Source organism: Panicum hallii, chromosome 4 (assembly GCF_002211085.1).
Source record: "Panicum hallii strain FIL2 chromosome 4, PHallii_v3.1, whole genome shotgun sequence".
In the NCBI taxonomy this organism is placed as follows: domain Eukaryota; kingdom Viridiplantae; phylum Streptophyta; class Magnoliopsida; order Poales; family Poaceae; genus Panicum; species Panicum hallii.
The window spans coordinates 1,350,278-1,367,002 of record NC_038045.1 but is presented as its reverse complement, the minus strand read 5'-3'; the positions used below and the strand labels follow the sequence as shown (position 1 = coordinate 1,367,002).

At 54.4% G+C, this 16,725-nt stretch overlaps 6 protein-coding genes across 7 annotated transcripts; 2 read left to right on the top strand and 4 right to left on the bottom strand.

Annotated features, from left to right (window-relative positions):
- The first annotated feature begins 296 nt into the window (after positions 1 to 296).
- Positions 297 to 1,448, top strand: LOC112889071 (5'-3' exoribonuclease 2-like). Its single transcript, XM_025955554.1, has one exon. The coding sequence runs from the start codon at positions 297 to 299 to the stop codon at positions 1,446 to 1,448; it is 1,152 nt and encodes a 383-aa protein (XP_025811339.1).
- Positions 1,449 to 4,707: 3,259 nt separating this feature from the next.
- Positions 4,708 to 7,509, bottom strand: LOC112889879 (pentatricopeptide repeat-containing protein At4g21065-like). Its single transcript, XM_025956663.1, has 2 exons — positions 5,115 to 7,509; positions 4,708 to 5,013 (listed from the first exon to the last, which is right to left on the bottom strand). The coding sequence occupies exon 1, from the start codon at positions 7,467 to 7,469 to the stop codon at positions 5,238 to 5,240; it is 2,232 nt and encodes a 743-aa protein (XP_025812448.1). The 5' UTR covers positions 7,470 to 7,509; the 3' UTR covers positions 4,708 to 5,013; positions 5,115 to 5,237.
- Positions 7,510 to 8,480: 971 nt separating this feature from the next.
- Positions 8,481 to 8,771, top strand: LOC112889066 (probable non-specific lipid-transfer protein 2). Its single transcript, XM_025955549.1, has one exon. The coding sequence runs from the start codon at positions 8,481 to 8,483 to the stop codon at positions 8,769 to 8,771; it is 291 nt and encodes a 96-aa protein (XP_025811334.1).
- A 423-nt stretch (positions 8,772 to 9,194) lies between these two features.
- On the bottom strand, positions 9,195 to 12,319 carry LOC112888542. 2 transcript variants are annotated; one of them, XM_025954769.1, is made up of 5 exons: positions 12,182 to 12,319; positions 10,498 to 10,610; positions 10,138 to 10,391; positions 9,810 to 9,962; positions 9,195 to 9,685 (listed from the first exon to the last, which is right to left on the bottom strand). In XM_025954769.1, the coding sequence occupies exons 2-5, from the start codon at positions 10,589 to 10,591 to the stop codon at positions 9,641 to 9,643; spliced, it is 546 nt and encodes a 181-aa protein (XP_025810554.1). In that variant the 5' UTR covers positions 10,592 to 10,610; positions 12,182 to 12,319; the 3' UTR covers positions 9,195 to 9,640. The 2 variants fall into 2 exon arrangements, with proteins under 2 accessions (XP_025810554.1, XP_025810555.1); XM_025954770.1 differs by lacking the exon at positions 12,182 to 12,319 and adding an exon at positions 10,729 to 10,758.
- A 536-nt stretch (positions 12,320 to 12,855) lies between these two features.
- On the bottom strand, positions 12,856 to 13,200 carry LOC112888478 (putative glycine-rich cell wall structural protein 1). Its single transcript, XM_025954700.1, has one exon. The coding sequence runs from the start codon at positions 13,198 to 13,200 to the stop codon at positions 12,856 to 12,858; it is 345 nt and encodes a 114-aa protein (XP_025810485.1).
- An 883-nt stretch (positions 13,201 to 14,083) lies between these two features.
- On the bottom strand, positions 14,084 to 16,630 carry LOC112889670. The gene is made up of 2 exons (XM_025956416.1): positions 15,857 to 16,630; positions 14,084 to 15,677 (listed from the first exon to the last, which is right to left on the bottom strand). The coding sequence occupies exons 1-2, from the start codon at positions 15,990 to 15,992 to the stop codon at positions 14,329 to 14,331; spliced, it is 1,485 nt and encodes a 494-aa protein (XP_025812201.1). The 5' UTR covers positions 15,993 to 16,630; the 3' UTR covers positions 14,084 to 14,328.
- Between the last annotated feature and the right edge of the window lie 95 nt (positions 16,631 to 16,725).

Below are 16,725 nucleotides of genomic sequence, written 5' to 3'. Positions count from 1 at the left end.
ATAGCCGGCTGTACATTGCTTGTATAGGTGATTGATAAACTTCCTAGTTTAGGAGATTGTATCCTTATACACAGAGCCTCTTGGCTATATATATATATATATATGAAAGGTCACCCCCCATTGGGTACGTGGTGTTTTCCCATTCTATCTTTCTATATGGTATCACGAGTCTAGGTTTTTCTTGATTCTCTCCACCTTCCGCTCAACTCCTGCCGCGCCATGCGCTCCCCGCACAGGCACCCACCCACCGGTGCCGCCATCTCTCTGGCCGCACATCCCTTCCCTCCCGCGCCATCATGTCGACGGACTCAACCCAGTCCTCGACGACCTCTCCTCCCATCGGCGCGACCTCCCCTGCTTCTGGCGGCGCGACTAGCGGCGCCATCTTCATCAACCCCTACGCCTTCGTCTCCGTCAAAGCCCACGTGCCGATCACCCTCGAGTTGAAGAACCCTAACTTCACCAGGTGGTCCGCCTACTTCCGCGACATGTGCGGGAAATTTGGTCTTCTGCGGCACCTCGACGGCCCCTCCCTTGTTGCTGGTCAGCCCATCGATCCCGCCTGGGAAGAGGCGGATTGCTGCATCCGCAGCTGGATCTACGGATCCGTCGCGGAGGCCGTCCTCGACATGACCATCGACGGCACCACCAAGACGGCCCGCGCGCTGTGGACCGCCATCGTCGCTCTGTTCCAGGCGAACAAGGCACCACGGGCCATCTTCCTGAGTCACGAATTCCATTCGTTGACTCAGGGGGACTCCACAATCGACGACTACTGCCATCGCGTGAAGACCGCCGCCGACAAGCTGCACGACGTCGACCAGCCCGTCTCCGAGTCGACCCTTGTCTTCAATCTGCTCCGCGGATTGAACAAGGAATTCTCCAACACCGCCGACAACATCGCCGCCAACAACCTCTCCTTCTCCTACGCTCGCGACCAGCTCCTCCTCAAGGAACTGCGCCTCGCGAACGAGATCAAGGTTGCGGCGGCCACGGCACTGGTCGCTAGCTCTGCTCCCTCCTGTGGCGCCTCCGGTTGCCGCTCCTCCTCCTCCTCGAGTGGCGGACAGCAGCAGCAGCTACAGCGCCCACGCAACAACAGGAAGGGCGGCAAGAAATCCGGCGGCGGCTACGGCGGCGGCGGCGGCGGCGGTTCCGGCGGCAACAACTACTACGGCGGCGGTGGCGGCCAGCAGCAGAGCGGCCCAGCACCCCCGCCCACGCCTTGGGTCTGCATGTCCCCGAGCAGGCAATTCTGGACCATCTCCCCCGGCGGTAACACTGGAGGCGGACACCCTTGGCGCTCCCAGCAAGGCATCCTGGGCTCGGCTCCTCCGCAGCAGGCCCACACCGCCTTCGCCCCGCTGCACGTCTCGCCTCCGCCACAGCACAACCCGTCGCCAACTCCCTCTTGGGATCAGGCCGGGCTGATCACCGCCCTCCAGTAGATGTCGATGCAAGGCGACTCTCCATGGGTGGTGGACTCAGGAGCTTCCTCCCACATGTCTTCATCGGATGGTATATTGCTCCAACGTCTTCCCACATCTATTTCTTCAGTTTTGGTAGGCAATGGTTCTAGTATCCCAGTAGCCTGTCACAGTCACTCCATTTTGTCCACCAAAACGTCAAACTTTGCTCTCAACAATGTCCTTGTCGTCCCTTCCATAGTTCAGAATTTACTTTCCGTTCGTCAATTCACCCGCGACAATCATTGCTCTATAGAGTTTGACGCTCTCGATTTTTCTGTCAAGGACCTTTCGACGGGGCGCGTGATGCTTCGCTGCAATAGCACTGGAGATCTCTACACCTTGCCACAGTCCAACACCAGCCCATCTGCACTTCTGGCTGCCTCTTCCTCCTTGTGGCACCAGCGTCTTGGACATCCAGCACCTACAGCTTTAGATTGCTTGAATAAGAACAATTCTATTTCCTGCACTAAAGTAGCAGATTGTATTTGTCATGCCTATCAACTCGGCAAGCATACACGTCTACCTTTTAGTTCATCTACTACTCAAACTGCTGCACCTTTTGAGTTACTTCACTGTGATGTTTGGACCTCACCTATCAATAGCATCTCTGGTTTCTCCTACTATCTTGTGATTTTGGACGACTACTCACACTTTTGCTGGACCTTTCCTCTTCGACGCAAGTCTGAGGTCCACCAGCACATAGTTGAGTTTGTGGCCTATGCGCGCACCCAGTTCGGTCTTCCTGTCAAGTGTCTCCAAGCTGACAACGGCATGGAGTTCGTTAACAATGCCACCTCCGCCTTCCTGGCGGCCCATGGCATTCTGTTGCGTCTTTCATGCCCATACACCTCAGCACAGAACGGCAAGGCCGAGCGCACCCTTCGTACACTCAACAATTCTGTACGGACACTCCTCCTTCATGCGTCCATGCCACCATCGTATTGGGCAGAAGCACTTGCGGCTGCCTGTTACCTGCTGAATAGGCGCCCCTCCTCATCTATTCACAGTGAAGTTCCCTACACACGCCTCTTTCGTGAGCAGCCTACTTATGATCACCTTTGGGTCTTTGGGTGCTTATGCTACCCTAACCTCCAGGCCACGTCTGCACATAAGCTTGCTTCTCGCTCCACGGCGTGCGTATTTCTTGGGTACCCTTCCTCTCACAAAGGCTATCGCTGCCTCGACTTGTCCACTCGGCGCATAATCATCTCTCGACACGTCATTTTTGACGAGTCTCGGTTTCCCTTCGCAGACGGCTCACCCGCTCTCGATTCTTCCCTCCTTGATTTCCTGGTTGATGACACTGTGGATACTATGCGTTGCTCTACTAACCCTGCAGCTTCCCCGCCACTGGCTGGGCCTTCTCCAGCGGGACCAGCGGTCGCCCCGTTCCCAGAGGACGTTGAGCAGCCACCCCCTCCTCCACTGCATGCTGGACCGGGCGGGCGTGGTCCCGTGCCCCTGCCAGGTCCCGCAGCATCTACGTCTCTAGGCGGGCGTGGTCTTGTGCCCCTGCCAGGACTTCAGCAGGCGTGCCCAGCAGCTCCACGGGATGCCGCTGGCCTCGTCCCTGCCCTACCGCACGTCTACGTGCGTCGCCCACCGCCGGTCCCTGTACCTGCTGCCGCCTCTGAGTCCCCCCAGCCTGTCACTCATACACAGTCCGGGGCGATTCCGCGTATGTAGTACAGGGGCCTCACCGCCACGACTCCGTCGCCCATTCCGGCTAACTACCGCAGTGGGCTGGCCGACCCAAACTGGCGTGCGGCCATGGCCGATGAGTACAAGGCCCTGATGGACAATGGCACCTGGTGACTAGTTCCACGTCCGCCTGGTGCCAACGTCGTATCAGGCAAGTGGATCTTCAAGCACAAGTACCACTCCGATGGCACTCTCGCTCGCCACAAGGCACGCTAGGTCGTCCGCGGCTTCTCCCAGCAGCACGGCATCGACTACGACGAGACGTTCAGCCCAGTTGTCAAACCGCTGACAATTCGGGCTGTTCTGAGCATCGCTGCTTCCCGCTCATGGCCTATTCGCCAGCTGGACGTAAAGAACGCGTTTCTTCACGCACATCTTGAGGAGACTGTCTACTGCCAGCAGCCACCTGGCTTCGTCGATCCTGCCACCCCTGACCATGTTTGTCTTCTACAGCGCTCACTCTATGGTCTGAAGCAGGCTCCGCGGGTGTGGTACCAGCGTTTTGCCACGTACATCCGCCAGCTTGGGTTCACTCCGTCGGCCTCCGACGTCTCCCTCTTTGTGTACATAGAGGGTGGATGTCTTGCCTACCTACTGCTGTACGTCGACGACATCATCCTCACCGCCTCCTCGCCGGCCCTCCTTCAGCGCATCATCGGTCGGCTCCACTCCGAGTTCGCCATGACAGATCTTGGGGATCTCCATCACTTCCTCAACATCTCCGTCGAGCGCTCCTCCGACGGGTTGTTCCTATCCCAGCGGCAGTACGCAGTCGAGCTTCTTCAGCGGGCTGGCATGTCCGAGTGTCACTCTACGGCGACCCCTGTTGACACTCGGACCAAGCTCTCTGTGACCGATGGTGCTCCCGCTGCTGATCCTTCCGAGTACAGGAGCATCGCCGGCGCCCTTTAGTACCTCACGTTGACTCGTCCTAACTTGGCGTATGCAGTACAGCAGGTGTGCCTATTCATGCATGATCCTCGTGAGCCTCACCTGGCACTGCTCAAGAGGATCCTTCGCTACGTAAAGGGCACACTCTCCTTCGGTCTTCACCTGGGCGTCGGCCCTGTCCAGTCCCTCACTGCATACTCGGATGCGGATTGGGCTGGCTGCCCCGACTCTCGACGCTCCACCTCCGGCTTCTGCGTCTACCTCGGCGACAATCTCATCTCTTGGTCTTCCAAGAGACAGACCATCGTCTCCCGCTCCAGTGCGGAGGCGGAGTACTGAGCTGTGGCTCATGTCGTCGCCGAGTGCTGCTGGCTGCGGCAGCTTCTTCAGGAGCTTCACATCTCGATTGCTTCGGCGACAGTTGTCTATTGTGACAACGTCAGTGCTATCTATATGGCAGCCAACCCAGTTCATCATCGCCGCACGAAGCATATTGAGATTGACATTCACTTCGTCCGCGAGAAGGTGGCTTTGGGACACGTTCGGGTACTACATGTCCCCTCCTCTCACCAGTTCGCGGACATCATGACCAAAGGCTTACCTGTACAGTTGTTCATTGAGTTTAGGTCCAGTCTTTGCGTCCGAGACTCTCCCGTTGCGACTGCGGGCAGGTGTTAGATATATATGTATAGCCGGCTGTACATTGCCTTGTATAGGTGATTGATAAACTTCCTAGTTTAGGAGATTGTATCCCTGTACACAGAGCCTCTTGGCTATATATATGAAAGGTCAACCCCCCCCCATTGGGTACGTGGTGTTTTCCCGTTCTATCTTTCTACAGAAACCCACTGGAACCAGCCACAAATGGGGTGTGGTTCCGTGTGAAGACGAGTACAGTTCCAATGGGGCAGCTGACGTTTGACATTCAGCGGAGACAGCCGACTTCGCATCCCTGGTAAAAAACACAAGAGAGCTTTGTGTTATCTGTTATCAGAAGGTTCACAAGCTCCTTTCATTTATTAGATCCCATGAAGAAATAGGAAGAAATAGTACCTTAGGCATTTATAAATTCAAAACTGGATGTCAAATTGTGACATGAAGCACTTATGCTAATGCATTGGTGTATTCTTGCCTTTCTGAGCTCTAGAACAAGAACAGCATCTTGCAGAATGGAAATCACCAAAAATCATTGCAAGAGCATGTTCCATCTCGAAAATGGTGGAACCTACTCCGGTCTCTAACAATAATTTCCCGTTTCCAAAGCTTCGAGATTAACTTGATTGCAGAGTGGCAGTCCTCACAGACCCTTAGGTTTTTCATGATATGAATAGGCAAGTTGGGTGGAAGGCTAATGAGACCAAAAGCAATGGCCAACTTCTCACTGTGTGCTAAAAGTGCTTGTTCTTTCTCTTCCTCATCAACATCCACTGTTATCTTTGACGTGATCGGAGAATAACCCACAGACTTTAGCCTGTGTGCAATTTTCTCCATCATTGCGACGATCTCAAATGTCCAAGGATGTGATTGGTCATTAACAACAAACTTGTGCACCTGCCCAGCCACAGTAATCGAACTGTAACCTGCCGTCTTCTTAACTCCCCGTTCTTCCATCAACATCCTTATCCTTGATGCATCTACCCATTTTCTAGAGTCTATGTATATGTTATACAGCTGAACATAGACAGCATCCTCGTCAGGCTCTAACTTCAGAAGAAGCTCTGCAGCATGTCGAGCTAGGTCAATTTTTTTGTGGACTCTGCAAGCACTCAAGATGGAGCCCCATATGACAGCATTTGGTTGCATTGGCATCGTCTGAACAAGATCCATAGCTTCATCCAAGAGCCCACTTCGAGCAAGCAGATCTACCATGCAGCCATAGTGCTCAATCTGAGGGTGTATCCTGTGCAACAATCTCATTTCGTTGAAATGCAGACGACCTTCATTAAGCAGACATGAGTGGCTGCATGCAGTAAGAACAGCAATGTAGGTGACTGAGTTGGACTGAAAACCATCGCGTTTCATCTGGCAGAAATACTCCAGAGCAACCTTACCCATCCCATTGAAAGCAAGGCCTGCGATCATGGCACTCCAAGTGTGAACATCTCTTTCACCCATCCGCTGGAACACAATGGTTGCCTCATCCACCCTCCCACATTTCATATACATGTCCACAAGTGCAGTTACAAGGTAAACATCTTCTTCCACCAGCCTCTGCTCGATTGAAGCATGCAAAGCCCTGCCCTGAGGCAGTGCACCTAAGCTTGCACAAGCAGTGAGAAGGCTCACCACTGTAAAATTATCAGCGCGCAGGTTATGTCTCCTCATCTGCATGAACAACAGTAATGCATCTCTAAGGCGGCCACTGTGGATGTATCCAGTGATCATCGAGTTGAATGTGATGACATCAGGGGTGTCCATTTGATCAAACAGAGACCTAGCAACATCAACAAGGCCAAGTTTGCAGTACCCGTCAATGATAGCATTCCATGGCTGGGGCTTTTGGCCTCTTCCCACTGCGTCAAAGATCCCCTGTGCACAGGCAATGTCACCACACTTGGCATACATGTCGATGAGCGCAACAACAAGATTGTCACTCATATTGATCCTCTTCTCCCCAATCAGAAAGTGCAGCGAACGTCCAAGGTCCAAATCCTTGAGTCGCGAACATGCTGAGAGCACACCAATCACCGCAACCTCATCTGGGGCGACACCATCTGAAAGCATGCTGTTGAAGCAATCCACGGCCTCAGCAGCCCGACCTGCACGAGAGTACCCGGCAATCAAGCTAGTCCACGAGACCACGTTCCTCTCCGGTGCCTGCACAAGGAGCCTCCGCGCTTCTTCGAGTAGCCCCATCTTGGCCAGCCCACCGATCATCGTCGTCCACGCAACCGCGTCCTTGACAGGTATCTCGTCGAACGCCCGGCGCGCATCGTCCGTGAACCCGAGCGCAGCGTACATGTGGATGAGAGGGTTCGCGACAAGCGTCCCAGCGGAGGGGAGCATGGTCCGGAGGCACGCGGCGTGCAGCATCCGGCAGAGCCCGGCGCTGGCGCGGGCGCGGGCGCGGGCGCAGCACCTGAAGAGGAAGTGGAACGTGAAGGCGTCCACGCGGACGCCCCCGCGGCGCATGCGGCGGAAGAGGAGGACCGGATGGTCTTCGCCGCCCGACGCGCGGAGGCAGGCGCGCAGGGCGGTGTCGAAGATGAACGTGGAGTGCAGCGGCAATCGGTCGAACAGGCTGAGCGCGTAGCCGAGGTGGCGCGGCGCCGAGAGGCAGTTGGTGAGGGAGTTGAGGAGGTGCCCGGCGGAGGGCGGGTGGACGATCTTGCCGGATGTGGTGAGGACGGCGTGGAGCTGGGACGCTTGCCGCACGGAGCGAGGGGTCGGCCATGGCGACGCCGGCATGGGCACGGCCGCCGCTCGCAGAGCAGCTTTGGAAGAGCGTGCGCGGTGTGCCGGCGCGGTGAAACGAAGCTCGAGTTCTTTTGGGCTATTTTGATTGAGAAATTGCAGGAGGCCGTGACCAAGCCCAAGAACACTGAAAGGAAGGCCTAGTGGCCCATCTTTCCAGGTGAAAGCCTACCAAGTGGATTTCGAGCCTGATTGATTTGCTTCCGAATTTTGCCTTGCTAAAACTAGGGCATACCAAAACGTTAGCAAGAATATTTTATCAAAATTTTAGCAAGTACTCTGTGAAGTGGGCTATTTTTTGAATTCCAACCAAATGGATGCCAAAATTTATAGTTGCCAAAACTTTAGCAAGTCAAATTCTGGAACCAAACCAATCAAACCCTTCCTACCAAGTACCAACCCAATACCGGCCTGATTAACATTTACGAAAGTATTTCTCTTGATAAATCAAGTCATATCAATTTTATGGTTTTCGATCAATATGACTTTATCGATATTTATAGTTAAAGTTTAAAATGTTTGACCAATATAAATGCATATTTTTCGAATTAAACAATGTACTTTGTGCTTCTTATACATCCAGCATTGGCGCGCAAGGTAAGTCCTCTGTTCCTAGCGGTGAAGCATTAGAGCAGGAAAAAAGACATGCCGGCACGGGCGCACGGCTAGCTTTGAGTTGTGACTTGCGAGACATCTTCCCTGCCGGCCACCGTGCGCCGCCGTCGGTGCATGCATGTGAGAGCTCCAGGGGCAGGAATGGCCATGCACGCCCACGCCGCGCAGAGCGTGGCTGCCCATGATCAGCCCATGCACCACTGCAGCCAGCATCGGCCGTCCACCGTCCACGAAAACTTTCCACGTTCCGTTCGACATGCCACAGCCAGCCCTATAAGTAGAGGCCTCACTCAGCTCAGATGACCAGCCCGCTCACTCAACAGCACACTCGATCCCCATCACACCGTACCATCACTTGATCCGGCGGCACTGGAGAGAGATCGACCGGACATGGGCAAGGCGACGGCCACCACCGTGCTCGCGCTCGCGCTGTGCGGCGCCGTCCTGCTGCTGCTGGCCGCGCGGCCGCTGGACGCGGCGTCGTGCAACCCGACCGCGCTGAGCCCGTGCGGCGGCGCGCTGTTCGGCGGCGCGGTGACGCCGGGGTGCTGCATGCGGCTCAAGGCGCAGCAGCCGTGCCTCTGCCAGTACGCGCGCAACCCCGCCTACAGCAGCTACGTCAACGGCCCCGCCGCGCAGAGCGTCGCCAAGGCGTGCGGCATCCCAAAGATGAAGTGCTGATGAAAGAGAGAGACCCTGCTCGGCCGCCGGCGCGCCACCGGCCGGCAGCCGGCACGCCGTACACCTCTACTACTACGAGTCCACGGCAGATCGACGGTGGTGGACGTCTAAATAAAAGGCCGCGACGGCGAGCTCTAGCTTGAGCCGGTTGTCGCCGGTTGTCGGCCTACTCCGGCAACTCGTCAGCTAGCTCAGCGTTGAGCCTAGCTATGTGTTATGCCGGTTAGTTTGGTTGTTTCCGTGATGTTTTTGAGTTTTGTTTCGTGCGAGTAAAGTTGTGTTGGTGTCCTCTCTCTGTTTTTCATCTAACTGCAACGGCAGCTACCTTGTGGAAATGGCATGAGATTTAGTTTCGCGCTCACAACACAAGTTTGAACAAAACAGGCAATCAGACATGTAAAACGACTGAAAGGTGACATGATCTGATAAAGCTAGTATTCATATATGACTGGTAATCCAGTAAACCGCACCACAAGCAGTATGGATAACACTCCCAGAATATCACACACAAAAGAGCTGTCGCAGCATAACTTGCAGGGTTCGAACTGACTTGAGTACCAAACCCAAATGTACCAACCAAGGGGTGTAAAAATCAGGACGACCACCAGGTATTACATGGTCTTGATGAGCGAGCCAAGGGGTGTAAAACGCAGGATAACCACCAGAAATATCTAGCTACTAAGGTCCAAAAGAGCTGAACAAGGGATTCGAAACTCAGGATGGCGACCAGAAACAGCAAGCTAGCTCTGCGAACGGAAATGGAATCATTGCTTCCACTGCTTTGTCCTCCAAGCCACACTTCTGGGTGCAACTAATATGTACATCAGAATGCAGTAATTTGGATCAAACAGAGCGTCTTGACATGAAGATCACTTTGCAACTGAAGCCCCCGCTGACTTATCATCAGGCACGCACTGCAATAAATAAGCGGATCAGGAAAGGTTGTTCAAGAGGGCAATCGGTAGAGTTACCACTTCCCACCATTATCTTCAGCAATAATACATGTAAAGGTATAAACAGCACAAGAAGACCACATACCAGGTCATTGTCAAGCAAATTGATATTTGAGAACTTTGGCAGGACAGATTTCACATCAGAAGTTGTTGCTGACTTCTCATTCTGCAGACCTTGATTGAGATTGCTGCTACTCTCAGACACTTCAACACAGTGGTAATTCTCACCAGATAGGCCCTGCGATGAATAAGACGACCAATAAACAGAAGAAGTGAGCAATGCACAAAAGCCTTATCCAAAGGGGCACAATCAGTGTACGTTTTGCATCATAGCATATACTTGCAAATGGTTAGCTTACCAAAATTTAGAGAGAGGGAGGTAGAGAGAGGGAGGGAGGAAGAGTTTAAAATACCTGGTCATCATGGAGGTCATTGATATCTTCAGCATCACCATGAAGCATATCTTGTGAGCTCAGCTCATTAAGCATATCAACAGTCAGATTTATGTCAAAATCAGTTGACTTGAGTAGCTCATCAATGAAATCTGTGGAGACATTTGGGAACATTGAAACGACCATTTTGGCTAGAGCAAGTGGATCCATGTCATTTTTCTCATACTCAGAAGGATCAAAAGTGTCACCAGAAGAGTCGCCCTTTGATGATGACTCTGAAAAAATGTTAGGAAGTCTCAGGTCTGACTGTAGTCATATGAATAAACCAAATCTGAGAGTTGGAAACCTGCAGAGCCATTAGAAAATTGCTTTTACTCTCACCTGCTTGGTTTTCTGGGGCCTTGTCTGCAAATGAACTCAGGGATCCAGGTATGAAAGGACTGGCATTTGGGTTCAACTGGAACGACCCTTCCATGGTTCTTTGATCAACAAACCTGTAAATGTGCAGAGGGGGAAATTCAGTGCAAATATCTACGTGGCAATCACAACAGCAACAAATACAAGTTACAGACATAATAACAGGAAACACAGCTAAAAAGTGGCCATGCATGCCTTATATCAAGAGACAATATGGTCCCAAGTGCCAAGTCCAAACTCGCACAAGTTAAGAGACTGATAAGAAAGGACAATATTAAAATCAGAAGTCTCGACAGGGTTAGTACAGATTTTGATCACATGTACCAATTTCAGTATTGGAGTGCATCAAATTAATCTCATTGCACTATAGTAATCCAGAATACATTACAGAAGAGTAAATTTCCAAAGGCATGCATTTTGCCTTTAATATCACCATACAGGATACAATAAACATGTGCACAGAATTTCTCAAACCTTGAGAATGATAACTTCAAAGACAAAAGTGAAATGAAACTGTTTCTTTTCTCATCAAGACTAGAAGGCTCCAACATGGCACCATCACGTTAATCAGAAACAGCACCATTTGTTCATTTGCAGATAATAGGCATAGCTCCCTAACTAGCATCAAGAACAACTAACTATACACAACAGGCACATGAAATTTAAGTGAAGATTGCACTGCTTGGAACTTTTGTGGCCATAGTTTCCTTTTAGTGAACAATAATGCCTTGTGTGAGAGTTAAAAGTGATCATCGACGAAGTTATGCACAATCTGACTAGTGCCTTGAGATATCAAAATGGATTCACAAAAAATAAAAGAGGAGAAAATCTCCTAGACTGTGATTTGCTTGTTGCGCTGGAGTTATAGAACTAAATCTCAGTGGCAACAAACTGTTTACTGAACCCATTTCGTAGAACAAGTAGTGATTTCCGTAAAGTTACAGTCAATGCCTCCATCGCTGGCCAAGATCTAGTAACTTACATCAAATGGAGCGATTTAAAAGAACAAGAGTGGGTGCTTATGTGAGCCTACAAGCATTCTGACCGATATAACGCCGAATAACCATAGCAATTAGAGTCAATATGCCATACCAGACCAGTATCAGAATTACAACTAACCTAATACATCAAGATACCACACTGGACGGGTAATAATGCAAATAATAGGCACAAATCGCTGTAAATCTTGCTATAACAAATAATTGCCTATTGCTGATAATAATCTACCTAACCTTACAGGTTACCAGTTACCAGTTCTTCCATTCCGTGTGCAGGATACAGCAGCTCCAAGACTAAAATAAATCTGGACCAGATTCTAGTCTACTGAAGGAACACCATCACCACAAACGGAGACAAATCAGCAGCATTTCCCTCTTCGCGTCACCGACCCGATCAAACGAACTAGGGCCTACGAATCCGAACCGCCCGAGACGACCCTCGCAGTGAAAGCGCACCGGAACACAGCAAGCGAAGCAAGCGGCCGACCGAAAAACCCCACCACTACACGAACGGATCAGATCGGCGCCACGATCGCGACGACTCGACTAGACTGAGGGGCGAAATTGACCCAGACGGAACCGCCGAATGAGGGGGCAGCGCTAGATCGGAAACACGCAGGCAGCGCAGAGAGCGGGATCGAGCTACGAACCCTCAACTCGGGGCGGTCGGCGGAGGCGATCCGGTGAGGTGGGGTCTCGGCGGTGTCGGCGCTTGCGTCCGGCAGTTGGCGGTCGGGGTGGTGGTCTGGTGAAGTGGGAAGGCAGCGCAGAGGACCGGGGGGAGTGGGAAAAAGGGAAAGGGGAAGGGGAAACGGCAGTGGCGTGACCAGGGGGAGAATGGGGGAAACATTCCAGACGGAGGATTAGGCCCATGGGCCTCATACGTGGTGCGGAAGTTTCTGAGCTGGGCCGGGACCGACAATACACTTGGGCCCGGCTTGCCAGGCTCAAACTTTGAGTTTGAGCTCTGTGTGGGCTGACGGCAAATACTTGGACTGTTGGACAGTGCTTCGCTGTACGCTGTCACACTGCACTGTCAAAAAAAAAAATCTCAAAATCAAAAAAGAAAAAAAAATCTCACACACTTGGCACTGCACCTTGCATTCACAAGCATTCACATTGCATGATCCATAGCTGATAGGTAGTTTGAAACAAGCTAAGCGAGAAAACCGAAACGATAAGAGTGGTAGAAGGCTATCTAGGGCTGCTGCCGCCGCAGCACTTTACATTATTTAGAAGCTACTGCTATGGACACTCACGGTCCATGCGCACGAACACACTTGCAGGCAGCAGCCCGTACAGGCAGACGTTCTCCGGCTAAACTCTACTTGCCTCCCTGGTGGAGGCCCTGGAAGTATCCCTGGGGGTTGGACTCGAAATCGGAGCGGGAGATGCACCCGCCGTCGCCGCCGGGAGCCTTCATCATCCCGCCGCCACAGCCACCGGCACTCGCCTTCCCTGCGCCGCCGCCTCCGTGACCGGCATGGCCGCCACTGCCAGACTTGGCCGAGCCGGAGCCATGAGCTCCCCCGGACCCGGAGCCGCCTCCCTTTCCTCCTCCGCCGCCGCCGCTCCTGCCTCCACCTCCACCACCCTTGCCTCCGCCGCCGCCACCTCCTCCGCCGCCGCCCTTTCCACCCCCTCCGCCTCCTCCTCCCTTGCCACCCATGCTTCCTCTCTCTCCTGGCTAGCCTAACACGATCAGTGATCAGTCGAGGAAGAACGAGAAGCACACGAAGAGTGGAGCGCGCGCGCGGCGGCCTTTTATAGAGGAAATAAAGGATTTGGAGCTCGCCGGGACGAGAGGGAGCTGCCAGCATGGCATCGGCCGTGGCTTGGCGGCACCTCACTCGACACGTTCGAGCTCTGCATGCGGTGCATGCACTGTCGATCAGTTCCACGGATTGGAGTAGATAAGAAGGGAGTAACTGCGGTTGAACTCCGAAGAGTCCAGTCCCCCTAAGCTAGCATAGCAATCCGTGACTCGGCGACTGTGTGTGTGAAGAGTGAAGAATGCGTGCGCATCCGTGCGATTTTAACCTGGCTTTGACTGCCACCGCTGACGTGTGATGTGTAATGACCACTGAGCCACTGCCCACTGACCGTTGGCTATCGTGCACGTATCTATCGCGCGCGGGAGAGAGGATTTTGTGCTTCGTTCTCTCTGTGACGGACGGGTCCAGCGAATTCATACTGGGCCCTGGACCGACAAATTTTAGCATCGAACGTAGAAAGACGAGGAAAAGGCCTAATAATTCCCTATCACCTTACTAGGCCGGGGCCCGTTTGTCCATGGCCAAGACATGTCTCCTCCAGCCCACTCACCACCACCGCGCGGCCGACACGGCCCAAGTCCTTTCCACACCGACGACGGGCGGCCCGTCGGCCCCAACTACCCTTCCCGTCGGTGCGTGCACCGAATGTCTCTCCTGCCGTGTGGGTGACGGCCAGCACGAGCTCCTACCCGGATCACATGATTTTGTTCCGTTTGTTGGCTGCAGCTCAATCAGGGGGACGCGCACGCTTGTGCTCATCATTGTACTCCGTAGGTATCATTCAAAACCGTCGCCGCTTTGAGCAGCAACGAGGACTCTCTACTAACCGATTGTACAGCACCTGAAATTTTACATGTCGTGTGATGAAATTCGAGGAGAAAAAAGAAAAGAAACACGGTGTCGATCACTGTATCTTCCTGTTCCTGTAGTCACACCTCGCACGGAGAGCCGCCGCCGCCGCCGGGGCCGGGGCGAGCAATCAATCAGTCAGTTAAGGCCCTCTCGCCGGTGGCCGGTCGCCGTCACCGGAGCAGGCGGATGGCCTTCTCGAGGACGGGCCTGAAGCGGCGGAGGTTGAGCCTCACGTCCTGCTGCCCGAGATAGATATCCTTGACGAGCGACCAGCTCTGCTTGTGGATGGGCATGGGGTCCAGGAACACCGGGTGCATCCGCGGGAACGCCTCCGACAGCGTGCTCTCCTCCGCCGTGATGTTGTACTGCAGGTACCGCATGTTCATGTCCCGCGGCGGCACCCCGTACTCGTCCATGGCGAGACCCTCCATCCGACCGAGCGGCACCACCTGCACCACCACCGCGTTCATCGGCAGGAACACCAGGTTCGTCAGCCCGGACCCGTGCACCGCCAGCATCGCGTCGAACGAGTTCACCAGCGCCGACGCGTCCGCCATGCGCGCGTGCCCCTCGTCGCCCGCCGCCGCCGCTGTTCCTGCTCTTGTCCCTGCCCCCGCCCCTGTAGCAGTCTTCTTGGACGGCGGCGGCGACATCACGTCCGACGTCGTCACGTCGAATCCGACCTCCTCCGCCAGCGCCACGATCTCCGGCAGGTTCACGAACCGCCGCCGCGACCGCCGGGCGATGATCAGCAGCCGCGGCCTCGCCGCCCCCCCGGGCTCCTCGTCCTCCGTCCGGATCGCGTGCTCCCGCGGCAGCGCGTACCGCCACATCAGGAAGCGCTTGAAGTCCACCATGGACAGGTTGCGCGGCGCGCGGCGCGGGTCGATGCTCAGGTCCTTGTGGCTGCGCAACCCCAGGGTGGCGCGCTGGAAGCACCGCACCTCGCCGCCGTCTCCGCCCAGGTCCACCGCCTCGTAGTTGGTCAGCCCGTCCACAATCTCCCGGTACTTGTGGAACCACCACCGCTGCTTCTGCGCCACCAGCAGCTGCACCTCGCCGCCCAGGTGCCGCGACGTGATGAACAGCGGGATGATGTTGTCGTTGAAGTCGTGGTAGTAGTTGCCGCAGTACCCGCCGTTGGAGTACACCACCGCCGGGACGTCGTGCCGCACCGTGCACGGCGGCGCCTCGCCGGCGGCCACCACCCGCACCTTCAGCTCCGTGATGCCGCGCATCACCCGGGCCTCGCCCTTGCGCGTGTACGGCTGGATTGTCCAGCTCGTGGCGTTCATGCCCGCGCGGAGCCCCGTCACGTTCGCCGCGCCGGCGCCGCCCGGGGCCACCACGAACACCTCCGACGTGCTCCCGCGGATGCGGATGGCGCCCTCCAGCTCGCACACGTCCGACCTCGGGTCCGCGAAGTCGCACGCCACGCGGGGCTCCGGCACGAACTCCTCCTCCACCAATTTGAATCCTCTCCTGCCGTCCAGCAGCAGCGATGGGAACCCAGGCTTGCCTGCAAACGAAATCACCCCATCAAACTGATCACTGTCAGAACTAGCATCAAGTCAACTGAACCTCGCCATTCATTCAGAAACAGCCAGATGACTACCCCGAGAAATTAGAATGCGAATGCGGCTAATTCTTCTCTCAGAAAACGCAATGCGTGATGATCGAATGACATAGCACGCGTACCTTTTGTGATCATGACCATGTACCGATCAATGGCGGGGGAGTAGATGACCAAGAACTGGATGGCCCCGATGAGGAGCAGCAGCGGGAGGTTGCAGAAGACCCCCCTGCCCTTCTTGCTCCTCGCCGCCGGCTTCATCTCCGCCGACGAAGCACCCGCAGCTCCGCCTCCACCCACTCCACGGACAAGATCGGCAGCTTTACAACCATACAAAACCGAGAGCCGCTACCCTGGCACCCCATAAATGCATGGCGATTTCATCGGCTTTTGAAGCAGGAGAAGTACAATGGCAGGCAGGGGGCGACTAGTTATGAATAGAAAACCAGGCCGGAATTAACAATCCGATTTGTTAATCGCCAAGAACAGCGAGGCAGGCGGGTAGTGGCCGTGGAGAAGAATCCACGATTTGAAAGGGGGTGGGTTTTATAATTCGCCGGGGCTCGTCGGTTGAACCAGCTGGGAGATAGCAGCGAGTTCATGGAAACCACGTTTCCTCAACGCTTTTCTTTTTCCTTTTTCCGGTCACGGGAACCGACGCTGCTTCGTCTTTTGGGGTCGTCGTCTTCGTTGGCTCCGGCATCCATCGGTTGAGCAAGTAGAGAGGCCTGCGAGAAGCCGCTGGAATTTGCAGGCGAGCCTGTCGCGGATCTTCAGATTGCACGCGATCGGTTTCATCATCTGGCCGATCGGGATCGAGCCGGCAGATGTGCCACATTTGTAGGCACGATCGCGAGGTCAGACGTGCGCCATGTGGGGATCGCATCTTGGAAACCGAGTGAACTCAGAGGGCCAGCCGGATCAACAAAGTTTACAGCAGCTGGTTGGTGGTGATACTGACTGATACCACTGACAGATCTATGGGTTTGGCATC

Excerpts from the sequence above, each read along its gene's own strand:
- LOC112889071 (XM_025955554.1), top strand. The coding sequence starts at position 297 with ATGTCGACGGACTCAACCCAGTCCTCGACGACCTCTCCTCCCATCGGC.
- LOC112889879 (XM_025956663.1), bottom strand. The coding sequence starts at position 7,469 with ATGCCGGCGTCGCCATGGCCGACCCCTCGCTCCGTGCGGCAAGCGTCC.
- LOC112889066 (XM_025955549.1), top strand. The coding sequence starts at position 8,481 with ATGGGCAAGGCGACGGCCACCACCGTGCTCGCGCTCGCGCTGTGCGGC.
- LOC112888542 (XM_025954769.1), bottom strand. The coding sequence starts at position 10,591 with ATGGAAGGGTCGTTCCAGTTGAACCCAAATGCCAGTCCTTTCATACCT. Across the intron at positions 10,392-10,497 it reads GGCCCCAGAAAACCAAGCAG|AGTCATCATCAAAGGGCGAC; the intron begins GTGAGAGTAAAA and ends ACATTTTTTCAG. Across the intron at positions 9,686-9,809 it reads ATTTGCTTGACAATGACCTG|TGCGTGCCTGATGATAAGTC; the intron begins GTATGTGGTCTT and ends TATTTATTGCAG.
- LOC112888478 (XM_025954700.1), bottom strand. The coding sequence starts at position 13,200 with ATGGGTGGCAAGGGAGGAGGAGGCGGAGGGGGTGGAAAGGGCGGCGGC.
- LOC112889670 (XM_025956416.1), bottom strand. The coding sequence starts at position 15,992 with ATGAAGCCGGCGGCGAGGAGCAAGAAGGGCAGGGGGGTCTTCTGCAAC. Across the intron at positions 15,678-15,856 it reads CATGGTCATGATCACAAAAG|GCAAGCCTGGGTTCCCATCG; the intron begins GTACGCGTGCTA and ends TTTCGTTTGCAG.